Genomic DNA, 18,194 nt, shown 5'->3' on the forward strand with positions numbered 1-18,194 from the left:
TTCTCATGCCCGTAGGCTTCTGTGAAGCCCACCTCAGCATGTGGGGTAGATTCCCCCTCACTGTGGTTCCTCGCTCTCAGTTCCCCTTCCCATCCTGCCTTCTCGCTTTTCCTTGGACTGGCCCCTGTGCTGTTACCTGCAGATGCAGTTTTGGGGGCAGGATTGGGGGCAGGAGGGGAGCTAGCAGCCATCTGTTCTGGTTGCTGGCATTCAGGACTATCTGGGCGTCAGGGAGGGGGAGTCAGACCCAGTCCTGGCGGAGGGCTGGGGGTCTGGTAAGAGCATGACAGGCCCAGGCTGAGTCTGGAAGAGGGACTGGTTTCTGGAAGCATCTGGAGACAAGCCCAGGCTTGGACAAGGAGCCCTGTGTTCACAATGGGAGGAGTCTGCCTGTCTCCTCCTGTCACCTCTCATTCTAATTCCACCTCTCGATTCCAACTTTCTTTGTCTGACTCTCAGTTGCCACAGTCTCTCTTGGTCTGTCTGTCCATTTGCAGGGCCTATGATAGGGCGAGGGACAGTGAACACAAAAGCCTCAAAGGCAGACTTCTGTTATATTCAAAGAAAAACATATGGAGGCTCCTATTTTGGAGTTAACCACGTTTTAGCATTTACCCCTTCTTTTCATCTATTGGGACCCTCACAAAATAGAACCGGCCTCCCTTGGCAAAGTCGCGTCTGTCCCTCAGGTTTCCAGCCCTGGTTGGGGTGTGTTCAGACTTCACGCCCCACCGCCCCACCAGCCGGGGTGCGCTGCCATCTGGGACCAGCAGGGGGAGCCCGCGAACAGGTTGGAGGAGGCGGGATGGAGGCGGGGCCGCGAGGCCGGCTGGGCCAATAAAGGCGGCGGTGCGCGGCAGCTGCTGACTCTGCCCACTGGGCACTAGTGACCCTCTCTTCCGTCCTCTCCGTTCGCCGGTTGATCTCTAGCTCGGACCCGCGCGCCCATGATGCTAGCGCTCCGCTGCGGACCCCGCCTGCTCGGCCTGCTCTCCGGCCCGCGCTCAGCGCACCTGCGCCTCCCGGCGGTTCGCGCTTGCAGCAGCGGCAGCGGCTCCCACGGCTCGTCCTCTTCCTCCGGGAACCCGCTAGTGTACCTGGACGTGGGCGCTGACGGGCAGCCGCTCGGCCGCGTGGTGCTGGAGGTGAGACCACCGAACCGGACCGCTCTGGACTGGGCGTGGGGGACGGTCCCGGAAGAGCCTTGGACCGCAGGCCGGCGCTGTGCCTGGCTCGCTGGGTGACCTTGCTTCCTGCCCCCGGGCTCTGGGCCTCAGTTTCCCCATCTCTTAAGAAGGGGCATCGGACTGGTCTCTCCAGGCCTCCCCTTCGGATCTTTGAACTAGTGGAGGCGGGAGGGAAGGCGCGTGTGGAGGAGAAAGCTCAAGGTCAGATCGTAGGCTAGGAGGGTCCGCCCCGCTGGCCGGCCGCGGAGGGGCTCCGAGACTTCACCGTGTGGGCGCCTAGGCCCGAGCTTCGAGGTGGCTGTCAGGGGCTCGGGGGTCGGGGCGGCGGGCCGGCGGGGAGCTCACGTGTTGGCCCTTGCAGAAGGCGGAGCCGGCCTCAGCCCCGCCCCCCGCTATCGGGCTGTCTCGAGAGCTAAGGTGGTTTTGGGCCGCCTCCTCTCCCAGCAGTTCCCGCTGGTCTGGCCGCAGGCTCCAGCCACCAGACAGACGTGGCATAGACCTCTTGGGGTCAGGGCATTGTGCTCAGAGCTCTTTGCCCCAACTCCAACCCCAGTCACCCTCCCAAGGTGACACAGTGCCTGCCCCAGCTCTTTGGGCCTTTTTGAAGAACAAAGCAAGAGACCTACATAGTCCAGAAAATAACAGAGGGGAAGCTTGGGTGTAGCCTTCAAGCCCATTTTGAACAAAGGGGTCTTAGTTAAATTTCGGTTTCCTGTTCTGGAAAATGGAGAGCACCCGTTTATTTTAAAGGTTAGACACTAGGGTGGCTCTTGCAGCTGGGAGGCAAGAGGCAGGCTTGGATGGAGCTCCAGCCTTCCCTTTCCCCCACCCTCCTGCCTCTCTCTGAGCCTCAGTTTCCCACCTGCCCACTGGGGAGCTTGGACTGGCTCCCCCCAGGGGCCACCGTCTCTGCGTCTCTGAGGCTTTGGGCCCAGCTGAAGCAGCTCTGTCAGTTCTGCCCCCAGAACAAGGCCAGGGTGGTGTTGTCATCTCTTCTGACAGATTGGGAAATCGAGGCTGCCCCTCCCAACCTGCAATTCAGGAAGCATCTGGCAGAAATGATTGCTTAGGTGGCTTCCCACGGAGGATTGAGAATGACAGGAATGGTGCTTTCCCTCGCTCCTGGACCGTGTAGGGGGTTGGGTCCTTCCTTCACCTGCCTCTGGACTGAGCCTATCTTCCCTCTCCTTTCCCCGCAGCTGAAGGCAGATGTCGTCCCAAAGACAGCAGGTAAGACGGGGACCGGGGCCTTCTGACTCTGGGCCACATGGAAGAGAGAGAGGCATGGTGAGGTGGGTGGGATGGTGAGAGGAGTCAGGGCGGAGACCTATGGCCAGATTGGAGTACACCACCACATGTGCTCAGCTGCTGGGGACCTTGGTGCAGCCTCTGAGCCTCTTGGTGGAGGCTGGACTTACCTGGCCTCCCTGCCCCACTGGCCCGGTGCTACTCCTGCCGCAGTGCTCAGATGCTGAGGTCAGGGCACAGGGCCACTTGGCCCAGATCACACCGTCAGCAGAGACCCCGGGGCAGGGATCTTCCCATGTCCGGGGGTGGGTGGGTAGAGAGGGTGCCGGCTGGAACCAGCTGTGGCCCCTGCACTGAGGCCTGGCCCTGCTGACCTGCTTTTTTCCTTCACCACCCACCCAACCCCACCCAGAGAACTTCAGAGCCCTGTGCACCGGGGAGAAGGGCTTCGGGTACAAAGGATCCACTTTCCACAGAGTGATTCCGTCCTTCATGTGCCAGGTATGGTGGGCCTCTTCCTGCCTCGACTTCTTCTTCTGTAAGTAGCATACTGACGGGGCGACCTTGGAGAATGTCACGGGGACTAGCCAGTGTGCTTGTGCCCGGAGAGTACTGGAAGGAGGGCAGCCGCGGCCATTCGCTCAGCCTGTCCTCTCCTTCTGAGAGTCTGGAGCTTGTCCTGGCAGCCATAGTGCCTTCCCTGCCCCAGGAGCTAAGCAACAGGACAAGCAGCAGGTCGGCCCTGCCTGGCAGCGCCGGGAGAGTGGAGCGGCGGAGGGAGAATGGCATCGGGGTGTGGATGTGCTGGGGGCTTTGGAGTAATAGCGTATTCGGTCTCTGCCCACAGCCCCCAGTGTGTCCCACCGAGCACTCGGCATAGGAGATAAGGAGGAAGGGGAGGAGGGAGGCCAGGCACAGACAAGAACACACAGGTCCAGACTTGGAGCCTCTCTCCAGCCTAGGGCGCCTTTCTCGGTTAAATGCATTTGCTCTTTAGTCATGTGTTCGGCCTCTTTTCAGAAGCATTAGCTTTGCTGTGTTAGAAGTGTTGTGGGTAGGTGTGGCAGGTGAGAATTTCCGCTGGTGCCAGGGCCTGAGCCATGCTAAGGGTTGTCCTGTGTTAGGTCAGACCCTGCTAAGACAGGGGCTTATGTCTGGGGCCAGCAGGCCTAGAGGCAGGGGCATGGCTGTCATGACCTCTTTGAAGTCCTGTCAGCTGGGATTTCTGCCCCCCAGTTCCCTCTACCCTGACCTGGTGGCTGTCGTCACATCATGGTGAGTGGCATGGCTTGGGGCTGGGCCTGCTGACATGTTGAACATGAGGAATGCAGCGATTGGCGGGGGTTGTGGTTGTGGGACAGGCCTGGCCACAGCCCATGGCTCTCAGCTGCAGAGGCCCCCAGCTCTGCCTGAGGCTGTAGACTGAGCAGGAGCTGAAGTGGATGTCCAAGCTGGGCTAGGGTCTTCCTCTCACCACAGCAGGCAAGGGCAGGGACTCCAAAGCTGGCGGGCTCTTGGAAGCACGGGATGGTGGGACCGGGCACCGGGAGGCCCAGTCCTCTCTGGGGACACCTTATTGGCATTTGTGAATGCTTCAAAAGCAGGGCTGGTCAGGTCATCCCTCTCACCCGAGGAGGTCATCTCAGGAAAACAGCAATATGATGGTGGCTGGGGGCTGGGCTGGCAGACCCTGGGCTCTTCTGTCTGTGGCTCCTTGTGGCAGCCTCGGGCAAGCTTTGAGGAAGACCACTGGCCCTGGGTGGACTTTGTCCTGGGCCGGGTGAAAAGGAGATGCTGGGACAGGAACGGGGGCTCAGTGGAGGGACCTGGCTCTGTGCTAGCTACCCACAGACCACACTGGGGAGCAGGGACTCCTGGCCTCCTCCTTGTTTACCCTCCAAGAGTTGTGGGTAGAAAATTCTAGGTCACTTAAGAAGCAGCTCCAAATGGCCTAGAATTTTTAAGGATCATTTAAAATCTCACTCAGACAAAAATGAATCATTCGGAAACCAGGGTAGTTATTGGGGCAGAAAGTATGAAATCTTTATTTTGTTGCTGCTTATGCTCCTTAGCATTATATTAACCCTTCTATCATCGGGTATTTTCTGACCCCTTTGCCTGAGGGCTCCCCGCTGGGTGGGCTCTGTGTGGGCTGGGGGCTGTGTCGCAGCATGGGAATGGCACCCCTCTGCCAGCTCTAGTGGCGACACTCAGCCAGCGCTCCGTGTTCGCAGGCCGGTGACTTCACCAACCACAACGGCACAGGGGGAAAGTCCATCTATGGAAGCCGCTTCCCTGACGAGAACTTCAAACTGAAGCACGAGGGGCCGGGTGAGTAAGGCTGTCAGTCCCCACCTGGGTATGTGCCCTGAGCTGTGAGCCTGGTGCTGCCACCCCAGCAGGCCTGGAGGCTGCAACCTGATGGCTCCACATCCAGGGCACACGTTCCTTCCTTCAGTGTGAAGGGTGGGCTTGTTGGATTGTCTCAGAGGCTTTTTCATCCTGAGTGCTCAGTTTCAAAAACAAACCTTTCTTTGACCATCGTTCTTTGAGAGCTGTTAAGCAAAGCCCTAGCTTTGTGTTACCTTTAGGACCCAACGTGCGATGTGGAAAAAGCTAGAGTTCAGGACTGGAGGTCCCGCCCCTGCTCTACCACTGAGAGCTCCCAGGAGGCCCTTCCCTCCTGTGTCATCAAGGCGGACAGGCCCTGGGTGGCTATGTGCTCTGGGCTTGGCTTTCTCTTCTGAGCCCCAAGTATCTTCAGCCTCAAGTATCCTTCCTGTGGTTTGCGTCATCCATGCTGGAACAGCTCCCAGGTGAGATGCCTCCTGGGCAGCCTGGTCACCCCACTTGTTTCTGCAGGCGTCCTGTCCATGGCCAATGCGGGCCCCAACACCAACGGCTCCCAGTTCTTCATTTGCACCATAAAGACAGACTGGTGAGTTGCTGGCTCCTGGTCCAGGCCCTCTGGTAGCAGGGGTGGCCTTGAGCTGGAGGGGGAGGATAGTCTGAGGCCAAACTCTCTGCTCTGGGGCAGTAGCCCTCACCCGGCTGAGTGTGTAAGAGGAGAAAGTCCCCGAAAGGGTTGAGGAAGAATTTGGGCTATTTTGCAACTCTGTCTTTTATCAGGCTTCCCATTGTTGTTGTAGCTGGAATTTCTCAGTGCTCTGAGCATGCACATGCGCAACACACGTACACACAGGAAAGAATTCTTTTACCAAATGCATTGGGGAGATGCTGCAGAACTTATCAGGCCTCAGGATGGCCTGTGGCAGAAGCTTGCTCACTTGGTTTAACCTGCCATTTCCCAGCTTATTTAACCCTGGGCTGCACCTTGGAAAATGCTGCAGTAGACAGCATTTGGATATCACACCGGATTTCTCATCAGGCGTTAGCACCAGCCTGTGGCAGCCACCAGCGCCCCCGGACCCTCTTTCCCATTGCCCTTGTATTTTAGGGATGTCGTCCCAGGTCAGTTTCCCACTACCTAATCAGTTTTCTCTACTCAGAGTCCCCTGTGTCCTCACCCTGAGGCGCCTCAGCAGGGTGAGGGGACAACAGCTGGCCTGGAGCTAAGACTTAATAAAGCCCATTTCCCAGGACTTTAGGGAGACCCAGGTGGTGGTGGATACTAGTGGTCTGTAGCCTCTGAGCCAGAAGGGACACGGATGTTGGAGTGGGCAGGTTATTGCTGGCCCTGCCTCCCCTCCTTCCATGAAAACTCTTAGTGGATCCCAAAGGGTAACCAGTCTTGGTTGGTGGCCCTGAACTGAGCTGCCTTTTAGATTTTCGGGACTCTCTCAGACTGAGAGCTGCTTGGGACTCGAGTAGGTTCATCATACATATCATCTTGGCTCTCACCCCAGAATTCCTGACTGTTAAGGCAGTTCTATAAGGGCCTTCCCTGGTGCTCCAGTGGTTAAGAGTCCACCTTCTGATGCAGGGGGTACAGGTTTGATCCCTGGTCAGGGAGTTCATATCCCACATGCCTCGTGTCCAAAAAAACCCACAAAAAACATAAATAAACCCCAGAAACAATATTGTAACAAATTCAATAAAGACTTCAAAAATGGTCCACATCAAAAAAAAAAAAAACTTAAAATGATTCCATTTTACACAGACTTATTTCTTCAGAATAGTTCAATATCCCATCATCTCCCTGTGCAGGATGAGAACAATTCACCCTTTGTAGGTGAGGTTCCCAGGATTCAGGTTGAGTGGCCTGGCCTAAGGTCACACAGCAGGTGAGGCAGAACACAGCCTGGGAGGGAGCCGTGCTCTGGTGCATGCTGGGGGCTCAGCAAGGCTCCACACGGGACCTGTGAGGGGCTGGGCCAGCTTTTCGGTCTGAGCTCCTTTCAGAACTGCTGTTTTCAGTAAATAGTTCCATGACCTAGGGACTGTGACCCCGGGGGACATTGCAGCACTCTCATTTCTGCTTACCTGGCTCACCTCTCCTCCCAGGCTGGATGGCAAACATGTTGTGTTTGGCCATGTGAAAGAGGGCATGGACGTCGTGAAGAAAATAGAATCTTTCGGCTCCAAGAGTGGGAAGACGTCCAAGAAGATCGTCATCACAGACTGCGGCCAGTTGAGCTGACCCTGTGTGCTTCCAGGAGGCCTCTCAGGAATGTCAGACCCCACAGGGCCCACCGGGCAGCTTCCCCAGTGTCCTCCCTTCCCCAGCGCCCCGTTCCTGGACACCCATCGTGGACACAGTATCACCGCTCCTTGTAGGCATCGCCTGTGACCACCCGGCTCAAGTTCACCTGCGCCTCGGGCACAGATGATGGGTTAGCTTTGAAGGCGGTTTCTGCCTTTTCTTTGACCACAGGGGAAAGCCAGTTGCTGTAAAGCGCTGTCATATCTGTTTAATATTGTCTTTCTGATTGGAATAATTTCACTTGACTCCCTGGAGCTGAAGCTGTGACACTAACTACTCCAGGCTGTGGTGTGACCTGAGTTGGTGGCACAGGCCACAGACCTACAGAGCTTGGCCTTTGGAGCACACTCCAGGCCTTTGTGATGGTCCCGCAGCCGAGGCCTTTAATCCCAGCCACTGTGAATCCCGTTGGTCTGCTGCTCTTGTATTTGGGGAGAGCCCGTGGGGGTGGAAGCAGCTGAACCGGGGACAGACCCACTGCAAGCTGTGCCTTGTCAATGTGAATTCCCAGGTTGAAAATAGCAATAACCTGTAAGTGCTATGTGCTCTGGAAGGAAGTCAAAGTGTATTTTCCTGGTGGGCTTTGATTTGTTTTTCTTGTGTGTTTAATAAATTAAAGCTATTGATTATGTACACAATATACTTTTGGAAAATTTCTTTATGTTCACCTTAAATGTGAAAATAAATCCTATTTTCTATAAAAGACTGTCTGGTGTCCATGCCTTTAGCAAGCACTGTCTGTAACACATGTGTCTGGAGCCAGCGTTTATTGTTAACTGCCGTCACTCCGTGCTCTGAGCAGGGCCTTTACGTGAACTTGGGTCCACCAGCAACCTCTGAGGGCATTCTTGTCAACCTGTTCAACAGGAGAGGATACAGGCTCAGACTGTCAGCACCCACAGCCCACCCGAGAGCCCTGGTGTGCCTCTGGCTGACTGAGCCTCAGTTTTGCTCAGCAGAGTAATGGGATAACAGTGCCCAGCACACAGGGTGGTGAAGGTTGGACATGATCTGTGGAAAGTGCACAGCACGGGCCCTGGCATGTGGTCTGGAGGGGCAAGGGCGCCATTTCTGGTGTGTCTGGGTCTTAGAAAAGAAGGAGCTCTGATTATGTCAGACTAGATGTGGACTTTATTTCCCTCTGTGCCATTTAAATTTGGAGTTAAATGACAGGTGTTTCTAAATTCGCATGGGGGGCAGACTGAGGGGTGGGAGGAGAGTAAGAACTTCCTTAAACAGCCAAGGGAGGACAGTCTGAATAATAGAAGAATCACAAGATGATTGGCATTACCTCACCTTGGAGTTCCCTGAGTGTGATGGTGTGTGGTCTCAGGTCCTTGTAGTCATTCTCAGCTCACTGTGGCTGGACTTTCTATAGTGGCTCAGCGGCAAATAATCCTCCTGGCAATGCAGGAGACTTGGGTTCAATTCCTGGGCTGGGAAAATCCTCTGCAGAAGGAAATGGCAACCCATTCCAGTATTCTTGCTAGGATAATTGCATGGACAGAGGAGCCTGGTGGGCATGACTTAGCAACTAAAAGCAAAAAATAAGTAGAGGATTTGGGTCATTAGCGTCATGGAGAGTTTCTATGAAGTCAGTTCAGCTACATGGGTTGGGAACTCGGCTCACCTAGTAGTTCTCAAACAACTCTCAAAGAGCCTTGAAGTGTCTTCTGACATGAGCACGGGCCCCTGAACCTCCCTTCAATCGCTCAGTTGCTAAGTCGTGTCCGACTCTGCAACCCCATCGACTGCAGCACGCCGAGCTTCCCTGTCCTTCACTATCTCCTGGAGTTTACTCAAACTCATGTCCATTGAGTTGGTGATACCATCCAACCATTTCATCCTCTGTCAACCCCTTCTCCTCCTGCCCTCAATCTTTCCCAGCATCAGGGTCTTATCCAATGAGGGGGGCTCTTCACATCAGGTGGTCTTTCAACCATAGATACCCTCTTATGTTTTCTAAAAGGGATTTCATTTGAAGTGTGGGGTCTTGAGCCAAGTATCAATAACGGTTATTGGTCAGTCCATCCAGCGTTTTACAGTTGGGTAAACTGAGGCTGCCAGAGTGGTCATGGTTGCCAAGGTGACTTCCGGAGTCAGTTGGCAGAGCAGGGGCTAGAATCCCGGACCTGACAGACCAGAGGGCTCTCCGTGGGAGGCGTTTCCACAGACTCCTTTGTCTTCAGATCACACACATTCAGAGCTCTTTGAATTTCTTAGGTCAAAGCCATGATTTTGGTCCCTGTGGTTTCCTCTTGATCTCTGGGGATTCTGGGAGGAGGCAGTGGTGCTGTTGACAAGTGTGAGGGCCATCTCCTTGAGGTGTGACCACTGGACCCCTGATGACTTCTGAGGACTCGCAGGGTCACAGAGCCTGTGGGGCGTGTGTTCAGTTCACAGAGCATTTCCCTTTTGACGAGGAGGAAGAGTGTGTGTGTGTGTGTGTGTGTGTGTGTGTGCGTGTGTGTGCGTGTGCGTGCCTCCCATGCAGAGGAGTCTGGTGTGGTGGAGGGGAACAAAGTATTCAGGAATTTCCTAAAAACAGATTTCCCAAAGGTGGGACTATTCCCTATATTTCTTTTCCTAGAACTCTTGCACGAGGGCCCGAATTGGTCTTACTATACAAAGCAGAGCCTACGCAACAGACAAATTAGGATACTGACTTGTTGCTGACGCACAGCGCCGAATGCATGAAAGAAACGGTGAGTCATACGCGTGCTCGCACAGATGGACTCATATGCGGATGTCATGTAAACACAACGTGTTTAAATACCTGAAATAGCAGTTTTCTGAGACAACACAGGAGAGCTTTTCAAACTGACTTCATTGAACCTTCAAACCATGAAATTTTTGTACCTTGTTTTACATCCCTGGATATGTTCCAGTGCCTCCTGGCTTATAGTCTATGGGAACTTGAATAGAATTAGTATTCTGCTGTTGTGTGAAAATTGTATAAATCTTACTTATGTTGAATTGGTTCATAGTGCTTTTCAGGTCTACTATTTCCTCCTACTTTCTATTTATTCTATTAATTTTTGAGAGTTTTATATTGAAACTCCAACTAAAAAAGTCTTAATTTATCTACTTAAAAATATTGTAATATATAGTGGAACTATATGTAACTTTGTAGTCTCCAAGTGTCCTGTAAATATGTTATAATGCTTTCATAATTTAAAAACTAAAAAAAATTATAAAATCTAAAAAAAAATGACTTCATTGAGGTATAATTTACCTGCAGTAAAATTCACACATTTTAAATGTACAGATCAATGACTTGACAAATTCATACACTGAGTAATCGCCACCAAATTAAATTAAAGAACATATCTCCATGAAGAGATGGAAAGCTTCCATGTCTCCAGAAAGCTACCTCTGTGCCTGCTCCCAGGAACCCAGTGATTCTGTCTCTGTGGATACATTTTACCTGTTCTAGAACTTGGTGGAAACAGAATCCTACAAGATTTGCTTTTTGTGTCTGACTTCTTTCCAGTAGCAAGTATAAGGATGTGGGAGAATTTAACACACTGCTGGGCTTTATAGAATGTTGCTCCATGAAAAGGAATGTCAGTCAGTGCTCCCAAGGTCTGGTAAGGTCTAAAGCGATGCTTCTCCTAGGAATCATGCGGTGCTGGGAATGCATGCAGATTCCCAGGCCATGGCTGAGACCTGTGGAATACCAGTCTCTGAGGGTGGAATCTAGGTCTCTGAATTTTCAGATAACAATTCAACTAAAGTTTGAGAATTTGAGTGTAGGCGAGAGGGGGCAAGACTGAAAAGGGAGGCCACCAGACCACTAGAGTCACGGCTGACTTGTGAGACATTATTCACTGCGTGTCCTGGGAAGCTGGGATAAGACCCTCCGCCTGTGAAAGATGCTTCGCTTGAGTTTCCAGGTGGACACTCTTGGGTGATGGGTTGGTCAGCCTGTTCAGCCAAGCTTTGTGGGGACTGGTGGCTTGGGTAGGCCCAGACAGGAGAAAATTTCTCAGTGAACAGCTTCTGGAGGCCATGAGTCAGATCTGTATCTGAGGTCCACTGGAATAGGTTGAATAGAGAAAGTCTTGGTTCCATGCTGAGTGTTCTGATGGCTCCATATATCTGCGAATATACTGGAAAAAACATTGAATTATACACTTCAGGTGGATGAATTGTATGACATGTGAACAATATCACAATAAATCTGCTTAAAAATATGTGATGTAAAGTCTCAGAATTCTTTGGGTGTGCAAGCTGTTTCTCTGAAGTCCTGTCCCTCTGGAAAATGCTGAGATTTGACCTGGTGATGGAAGTCTTGGTTGGTCTTGGGTATTACCTTTCAAAGCACCCATCCATGGTGAAGTCTGTTCTCAGACTCAGAAGGGTGGGCTACTTGCACAGGCAAGGGAGGAATGGAGTGGCTGGAGGGTTCAAGTTGTTAGTTTCATTTGGGCCCAAACAGATGTCCCCATCACAAACTTCAGGATCCGGTTCCTTTCCACTGATGCCCTTCACATGAAAGCCTTAGCGAGACTGTGAATTCAAACGATACTGTAATTCAACTGATTACACAGTTAAACTTTTGTTTGAGTGATGTCAGTCCATTTGTATAAGAAATGAAAGATATTTTCGAGTTGTCATGGAAGCTTTCTGGTTCTCAGACATTAACATAAGCCGAGAATTAAAGGACATGTTTGTCATTTTCTTTTGGTAAACAATCAAGCGTGCTCAAAATAACTCTCCCCACAGTGTCGTCCTTATGGTCATGGATACTGCCGTGACCGTCATGTGTGCAGCCGGCTTCCCGAGGCACGTGCTTCTCTCGTCACTTAACCGCAGGTGACAGCACTGTGGTGTCACTGCATACCACGCATCACCATCATTCCACTTCCTATTGTTCAGCCATGCCTTCAAGCCCAAGGGCACAGCGAAACAAATGTCTAAATACCATCTTTGTAGGGTTATCTCCTAGGATCAGGCCAGTGTCAATGCATTGGTCAGGATCCAGACAGAATATAGAAACAACACAGTGATTCTAACACGGAAAGTTTAATATGAAAAATTGTTAACCACACATGGGTTTACCTAACAAAGTGTCTCTCTAGTGCCCTCTGCTGATAGTGTGTGTGTGTGTGTGTGTGTGTGTGTGTGTGTGTGTGTGTTGCTCAGTCATGTTCTACTCTTTCCCACCCTATGGACTGTAGCCCTCCAGGCTCCTCAGTCCCATGAGATTCTCCAGGCAAGAATACTGGAATGAGTTGCCATTTCCTTCTCTAGGATATCTTCCCGACCCAGGATAGAACCCAGGTCTCTTGCATTGCAGGCAGATTCTTTAATGTCTGAGCCACCAGGGGAGCCCCTCTACTAATAAAGGCTAATATAATTTCAGGTGGCAAGAAACAATGGTCACTGTGTCACAAACAGGGTATTGAAAGGAAGATTTCGAGTTAAAAGACAAGGAACTTGAAAGTGGTGGCATTGCTTTCTTATCCAATCTGACAAACTCTGCCATTCAATTAAAAGTTTAGGCCACTTATATTCAACTTATCAATATATAAATTGACCTCCTTTCTATTTATTTTATCTTTGTCCCATCTGGTTTTTGTCCCCTCCTTGCCTTCTTTTGCATTGAGTTTTTCCTCCCAAATGATTTCATTCTACCTCCACTATTGACGGATTAGACTTAGTTCTTCATTTTGTATTTTCAGTGGTTTCTCTAGGATTTAGAATATGTAGCTTAATTTATCACAGATTACCTGTAAATAATATTGTGTAAGAATTACACATATGTAATTCTTACATATGTGTAAGAATTGCTAGCCTTAATGGCAACTTCATGTTTAAGATTTTGAGGAACATCAAACTGTTTTCTAGAGTGGCTAGAAAATTTTATATTCTCACAAGCAATGCATAAGCGTTTTGATTTCTCCATGGCCTCACCAGCACTTCTTATTATTCATCTTTCTGAGTCTTGATGTCAAAGTAGTATTTCACTTAGGTTTTGATTTTCATACCCCAATGACGAATGAGGTTGAGCATCTTCTCATGGGTTTATGGACCCTTTGGACATCTTCTTTGAAGAAATGTCTATTCAGATATTTGTTGATTTTTAAGTTGGATTATTTGTCTTTTTATCATTGAGTTGTAAGAGCTCTTTATTTATTTTAGATAAAAGTCCTGACCCTAGATCCTCCTACTGTACCAAACAGAAAGGTAATTAAGAAAAAAAAAATTGACTTTTAAAAACAAGAACACCCATGTTGTTCAATAGGGAGTTGATAAATACATTACCTAATAAAAGAGTGCAATCAGCTTTTAGTCAAACAAAACAGATTTCTGTGCTAGCAGGGAATGGTGATGATTAGAACAAGGCAAGTTATGGAACAGCATGTCGAGTACAACCTGGTGTGTGTGTGTGTGTGTGTGTGTGTGTGTGTGTGTACATTACAGATACAAATATTTTTACAAGCAAAAAGTCTAGGGAAGGTTAGGGCCAAACTCGACAGTGGTGTCTCTGGAGGAAATTGGGCTGCTAAGAATTTTCACGTCTTCCTATTTTTGTATTCTTTCCATTTCACATTGTGTATGTATTATTTTTATAATCAAGAAGGAAAACTCAGATATTACCACTTGACAGTTTTACTCAAGCAAAGTTGCATGAGGCCTGGGTAGTACTGTGCTGGAGTGGTCAGGACTCATCTGGGTTTGAGAGCAAAAAGATAAATCCCCTTTAGTCCCCCTGTGAAGGCTTGCAGCCTGCAGGGAGCCGCAGTTCTCAGACTTAACCACCAGGAGGCACCAGGGGACCAGCAGATTCCTGCAAGAGGAAAGGGGGCGAATTTTGAGCTGCCAGGGATATTGGGGGAGAGAGATCTGGGCCAAACTGTTTGAAGCAGTCTCCACTGTGGGGTCTGGATGGGTCAGGTTTCCAGAGAGAGGAAGACCAGTTATGTGCTCGGCAAAGTCACTTGCTGCAGCGCAAGAGGGAAACTCAGGCAGAAGCCCAGTCAGAGCGGAACAGGGTGTGGGTGTCTGGGGAGGGTGCGGGGAGGGTCTACAGTCCAAGGACCAGACAGACTCACATCCTGTCCTGGGGCAAAGCCTCATCTGCCGCCTGGTTGGTATACAATTTTCAGAAGGCCTGGCTCAAGGTGCTGAGAGGTGTAATAGGAGGCAAAAGACAGAGAGGGAATCACGAGTAGGGGGAGGATGGCATTTCAAGGGCAGCACAGGCCCAGGGGACTGTCACCCCTCCGTGACTGGCGCAGTAGCTAAAAAACGCTCAAGCACGTCCCAGGTGTTTAATCATGACAATGACCCTCAGCTGGTGGACAGGCAGTCTCATTTCCATTTTACAAGAGAGGAACCTGGGGTTTGGGGTGGGGGAGGCTCGGCTCAGGACGACAGCTGATGAATAGTGAAGCTGCAGTTCTGCATCTAGTCCATTTGACCCCAGAGTCCTTGCCAGGATGAACTGAGGGGGTGCTGAAATGGAGGTCACAGCAGGTACCACAATCCCAGACATACAAGGCAGGATTGGATCCCAAATTGCCCCACAGGCTGCAGTAGCTGGGTGCAGAGGGGCGGCGGGGGCTGGGCCCTGACCTCTGGGGGTGACCAGAGGAGAGGGTGGGTGTTGAGCAGGTAGGAGAGGAGGATGCTACTCAGCTCCCAGCATGGAGGGCTTGGCATGGACCTTCACTTCCAGGACCAAGAGGGAGCATGTGGATGGGGAATGGGCATGAAGACAGGGCTCCAGTGGTGGGAGGGCTGAGGAGAGGGGGTAGGGGAGGGCCAGAATGGGTGATCGTGCAAGGAGAGAAGGCACAGGTGCTGGCCTGGCTCTCCTGGAGGTAGTGGAGGTAGCAGCAGGGCTCCCTTGCAACTGGGAAAGAGGCCCCCAGGGAGGTTTTCAAGAGGGTTGGAAGGGGGTGGAGACCTCCTGGGGGTTTGTGTTCTGTGTTGAGTGGCTTGGCTTCAGTTCTAGCTTCTGCCCAGGTTTGCAGTAACCACTGCAGCAGCTGCACTAGCTGTTTATTGGCTCCAGACTACCACAGGAAGGCTGACAGGCTCGGCCGGGCAGGTGTGAGGGGCCCAGAGACCTGGGGGCTGAGGCAGGCCGGCCCCATGCCTGGCTGTCTTGGGTGGTGGCACAGCTGCCAGAGGCAGGGACTAAACCCTGGACCTGACATACCCCTGGTGCTGAGAGATGGGAAGGGGGTCTGGGAAGGGGCACAGGTAGAGATTCTGCTGTCATCAGCCATATGATCTTGGACAAGTCGTCAACCTCTCTGGACCTTGGCTTCTTCTTCTGTGAACGGGGCTCATTGTAGCACCCAGCTCACAGAGTTGTCGCAAAGACCGAGACTGAGATGCACGTGCCGATCACGCAGCCCAGCAGCTGGCACTGGATGTTGGGCAGACCTCACTCGTTCATTCCACACTTAACCCCGGGGTGAGCCAGGTCACACCGGTGCTGCGGCTACACAGGCTGTTGGGGGGGATGGTGCTGAATGAGGGCAGGGACAGGTGTGGAGGCCCTGCCCCCACGATGCCCGCGCACCTCCTTGGTCCAGCTGCCCTGAGCTCATCTCCCGCCCAGGAGTGGAACATGAAGCAGAGACTGCAGGGCAGTGGGTCTCCAGGGTCGCGGACCCTCACTAGGACAGGCTCACCATTTTGTCAGTCTCGCTTCAGCAACCCCCGTCTATATTCTGGATTGCTTGAGAACAAAGCCAAAGCCTGGGCACCGCCTCGCTTCACCTTCAACACGCGTGTCTAACAGATGAGGTCACTTTTTGCACAACCCTCATCACAGGCCCACTTTTCACACGACCCACTTTTCACAGGGCCCTCATCACGCCTGGCAAGCCGAGACTTCGCCCCACTGTTCTCGATCCGAGGACAGGCTGTGGTCAGTGTGTTGGACCCCTGTTTGGGGCTTGACTTCTCTCACCCACTGGATGGTTCCAGAGACCCCTGGCTCATGGCAGGGAGGTACAGCCTGTGGGGAAGGTGGCAGAGTCACATGAAGTCCATGGCCCTCTGGGCGGGAGTTTCTTCCTCTCTAAAAGTGACCCTTGGCTAACAGGAGTCAGGGAGAGGGGCTGCCCTCGGGGCTCCCTACCCCCTCAGTACTCCCAACGGGCTGCAGCCGTGCATGTTTGTGGTATGTGTGTGTAAATGTGTCTGAGAGTGTGTGAGTGCACGTGTGTCCGTGTGTGGATATGTGTTAGTGCAAGCAAGTGCAAAGAGGTATGTGAATGTGTGTGTGTGTGAGAGAGATGGGGAACCACGAACCCAAGCCTCTAACCATTCTGCAGAAGTGTGGAGAGGTGTGAGGAGGGGCCTTTGTGCCCAAGGACAGGCTGTTCCTGGCTCCAGCCAGAGTTCCAAGAACACCCAAAAGCCTGCCTCCGGCTGCGGGAGCGCTTCCCCAGTCATCACCACCTCCATGTCAGCTTCTCTTGCCCTGTCTCCCCTCCCAACACCATGTGGGAGGCAGGCCAGGGAGCAGCTGGGGTGGCCTTTGGATGCCCGACCTTAGGTTGTGGGGAGCTGGGGTCCAGCTGTCTGGGAGTAGGCAGGACCTGACTCCCCACCCAGGTCATCACGGGGCCCAGCCCTGGCTCACCCCTAGTCATTTGCTGAAGGCCTGAGCAGGCTGGTGGAAAGGCACTTGGAGTCTCTGGCTGGAATCAGAAAAAGCACACGGCGTGGAGATGGAAGGACCCGTCTGCCAGTATGGGACATCGGGGCCATCCCTAGGCCTCAGTTTCCCCACCTGCCATAGTGTTCTCTGCCCTGGCTCCTGCCTTGACCGTTAGGAGCACATATGAGCCCCGAGCGACAGGGGAGACGTGTGCCTGTGGCCAGGGCCCAGGGCAGAAGCCACATGGCAGCGGGAGCCAGTGAGAGGAGGTACACTCGGCACAGAGCACCCTCTGCAGCCTGCGGTCAGTCCCGCGTGCCCCAGCTCATAGATAAGGACACAGGGGCTCCACGCGTGTGTTTCAAGAAGAGGGTGGTGCTAGGAGCCTTATCTGGGCCCCATGAGGGTCCCCTGAGCCCCCAAGGCCTTTGGTGCTGAGGTGGTGGTGGGGGGGTGGTTGAGCTCATATTCTCCCCAACCAACTCAATGCTGGGGAACTGGCTGGTTTCCCTTCCCTGTGTCTGTGTCTTACACCAAGGCCTTCACGGGCTGGAGCTGCCCGCTCCCCAAACCACCTCTGCCCTGGAGCCCTCCTCGCCCACCTCTGCAGCTGTGAGCACAGCACGCTGCTCCAGGCAGAGCCCCGGCTCTGCCTCTGAAACATTGCACCAGGAGGTGAGATCTCAAGGTTCAAATCCTGCTCTGCCCCCAAGTGGCCTCAAGTGAGCCCTTTTCTCTGAAGGCCTCAACTAGGGGTGTGAGGGTGGTGGAGGACGCCAAGGGGAGAGAGGCAGGGGTGGGTCAGAGCTGGGCCCTCCCATCTGGGTCCACTGACGCCCCTTTCTACTGTGGACTCCGCTCTCTCTACTCTCGGCTGCCAGCTGCTTCTGGACGTGGACATTAAGTCTAACCGGAAATCCTTCCTGTCCAGGGGAATTACTGGTTTCCACGGCTCCAGGAGATGTCGAAATGCAGGCTGTGCTTGCCTTGGATTTGTTTTTTTTTCCACAGAAAACAAAGCAAAACAAATACATGGGCACGTGCACACGACACATAAGGGCAGAAAATCGAATGGTAGCCCTGACTCCTCAGGCCCAGGATGGGGTCGCTCAGCGAGTGAACAAGAGAACCAGGTTCCTGGGTTGGAGGCCTGGTGTCCCCGTGGACACCCTGTGTGATCTCTGGCCTGAGCCACAGACAGTGGGAGCAAGCGATCCACAGTGCTGGCCCCCTACCCGCCGCCCAGCTGCCAAGCTGTGTACAGGGCCTTGTGTTCACTGGGCTGACTTATCCACACAACATCCCCATGGAAGCCACGGCTCAGAGAGGCCAGGGGAACTGCTCAGGGTCACCCAGCTGTGGGAGACAGGACTGATCTGGAAGCCAGCACGACAGGGCACAGGGCCACTGAGATGGACGGACTCCGAGTCCTCAGACCTGTACCGGGAGCGCAGCCCTCCCTGGG

General features: G+C 52.7%; 1 protein-coding gene across 1 annotated transcript; it reads left to right on the forward strand.

Annotated features, from left to right (window-relative positions):
- The first annotated feature begins 826 nt into the window (after positions 1-826).
- PPIF (peptidylprolyl isomerase F) lies at positions 827-7,801 on the forward strand. Its single transcript, XM_027530744.1, has 6 exons — positions 827-1,145; positions 2,387-2,417; positions 2,848-2,936; positions 4,670-4,766; positions 5,298-5,373; positions 6,900-7,801. The coding sequence occupies exons 1-6, from the start codon at positions 948-950 to the stop codon at positions 7,033-7,035; spliced, it is 627 nt and encodes a 208-aa protein (XP_027386545.1). The 5' UTR covers positions 827-947; the 3' UTR covers positions 7,036-7,801.
- The last annotated feature ends 10,393 nt before the right edge of the window (positions 7,802-18,194 follow it).

Source organism: Bos indicus x Bos taurus, chromosome 28 (assembly GCF_003369695.1).
Source record: "Bos indicus x Bos taurus breed Angus x Brahman F1 hybrid chromosome 28, Bos_hybrid_MaternalHap_v2.0, whole genome shotgun sequence".
Taxonomy (NCBI): Eukaryota; Metazoa; Chordata; class Mammalia; order Artiodactyla; family Bovidae; genus Bos; species Bos indicus x Bos taurus.

Bases quoted from the DNA above. Each gene is read 5' to 3' on its own strand.
- PPIF (XM_027530744.1), top strand. From the start codon at position 948: ATGATGCTAGCGCTCCGCTGCGGACCCCGCCTGCTCGGCCTGCTCTCC. The intron at 1,146-2,386 runs GTGAGACCACCG...CTTTCCCCGCAG, and splicing joins TCGGCCGCGTGGTGCTGGAG to CTGAAGGCAGATGTCGTCCC. The intron at 4,767-5,297 runs GTGAGTAAGGCT...TTGTTTCTGCAG, and splicing joins ACTGAAGCACGAGGGGCCGG to GCGTCCTGTCCATGGCCAAT.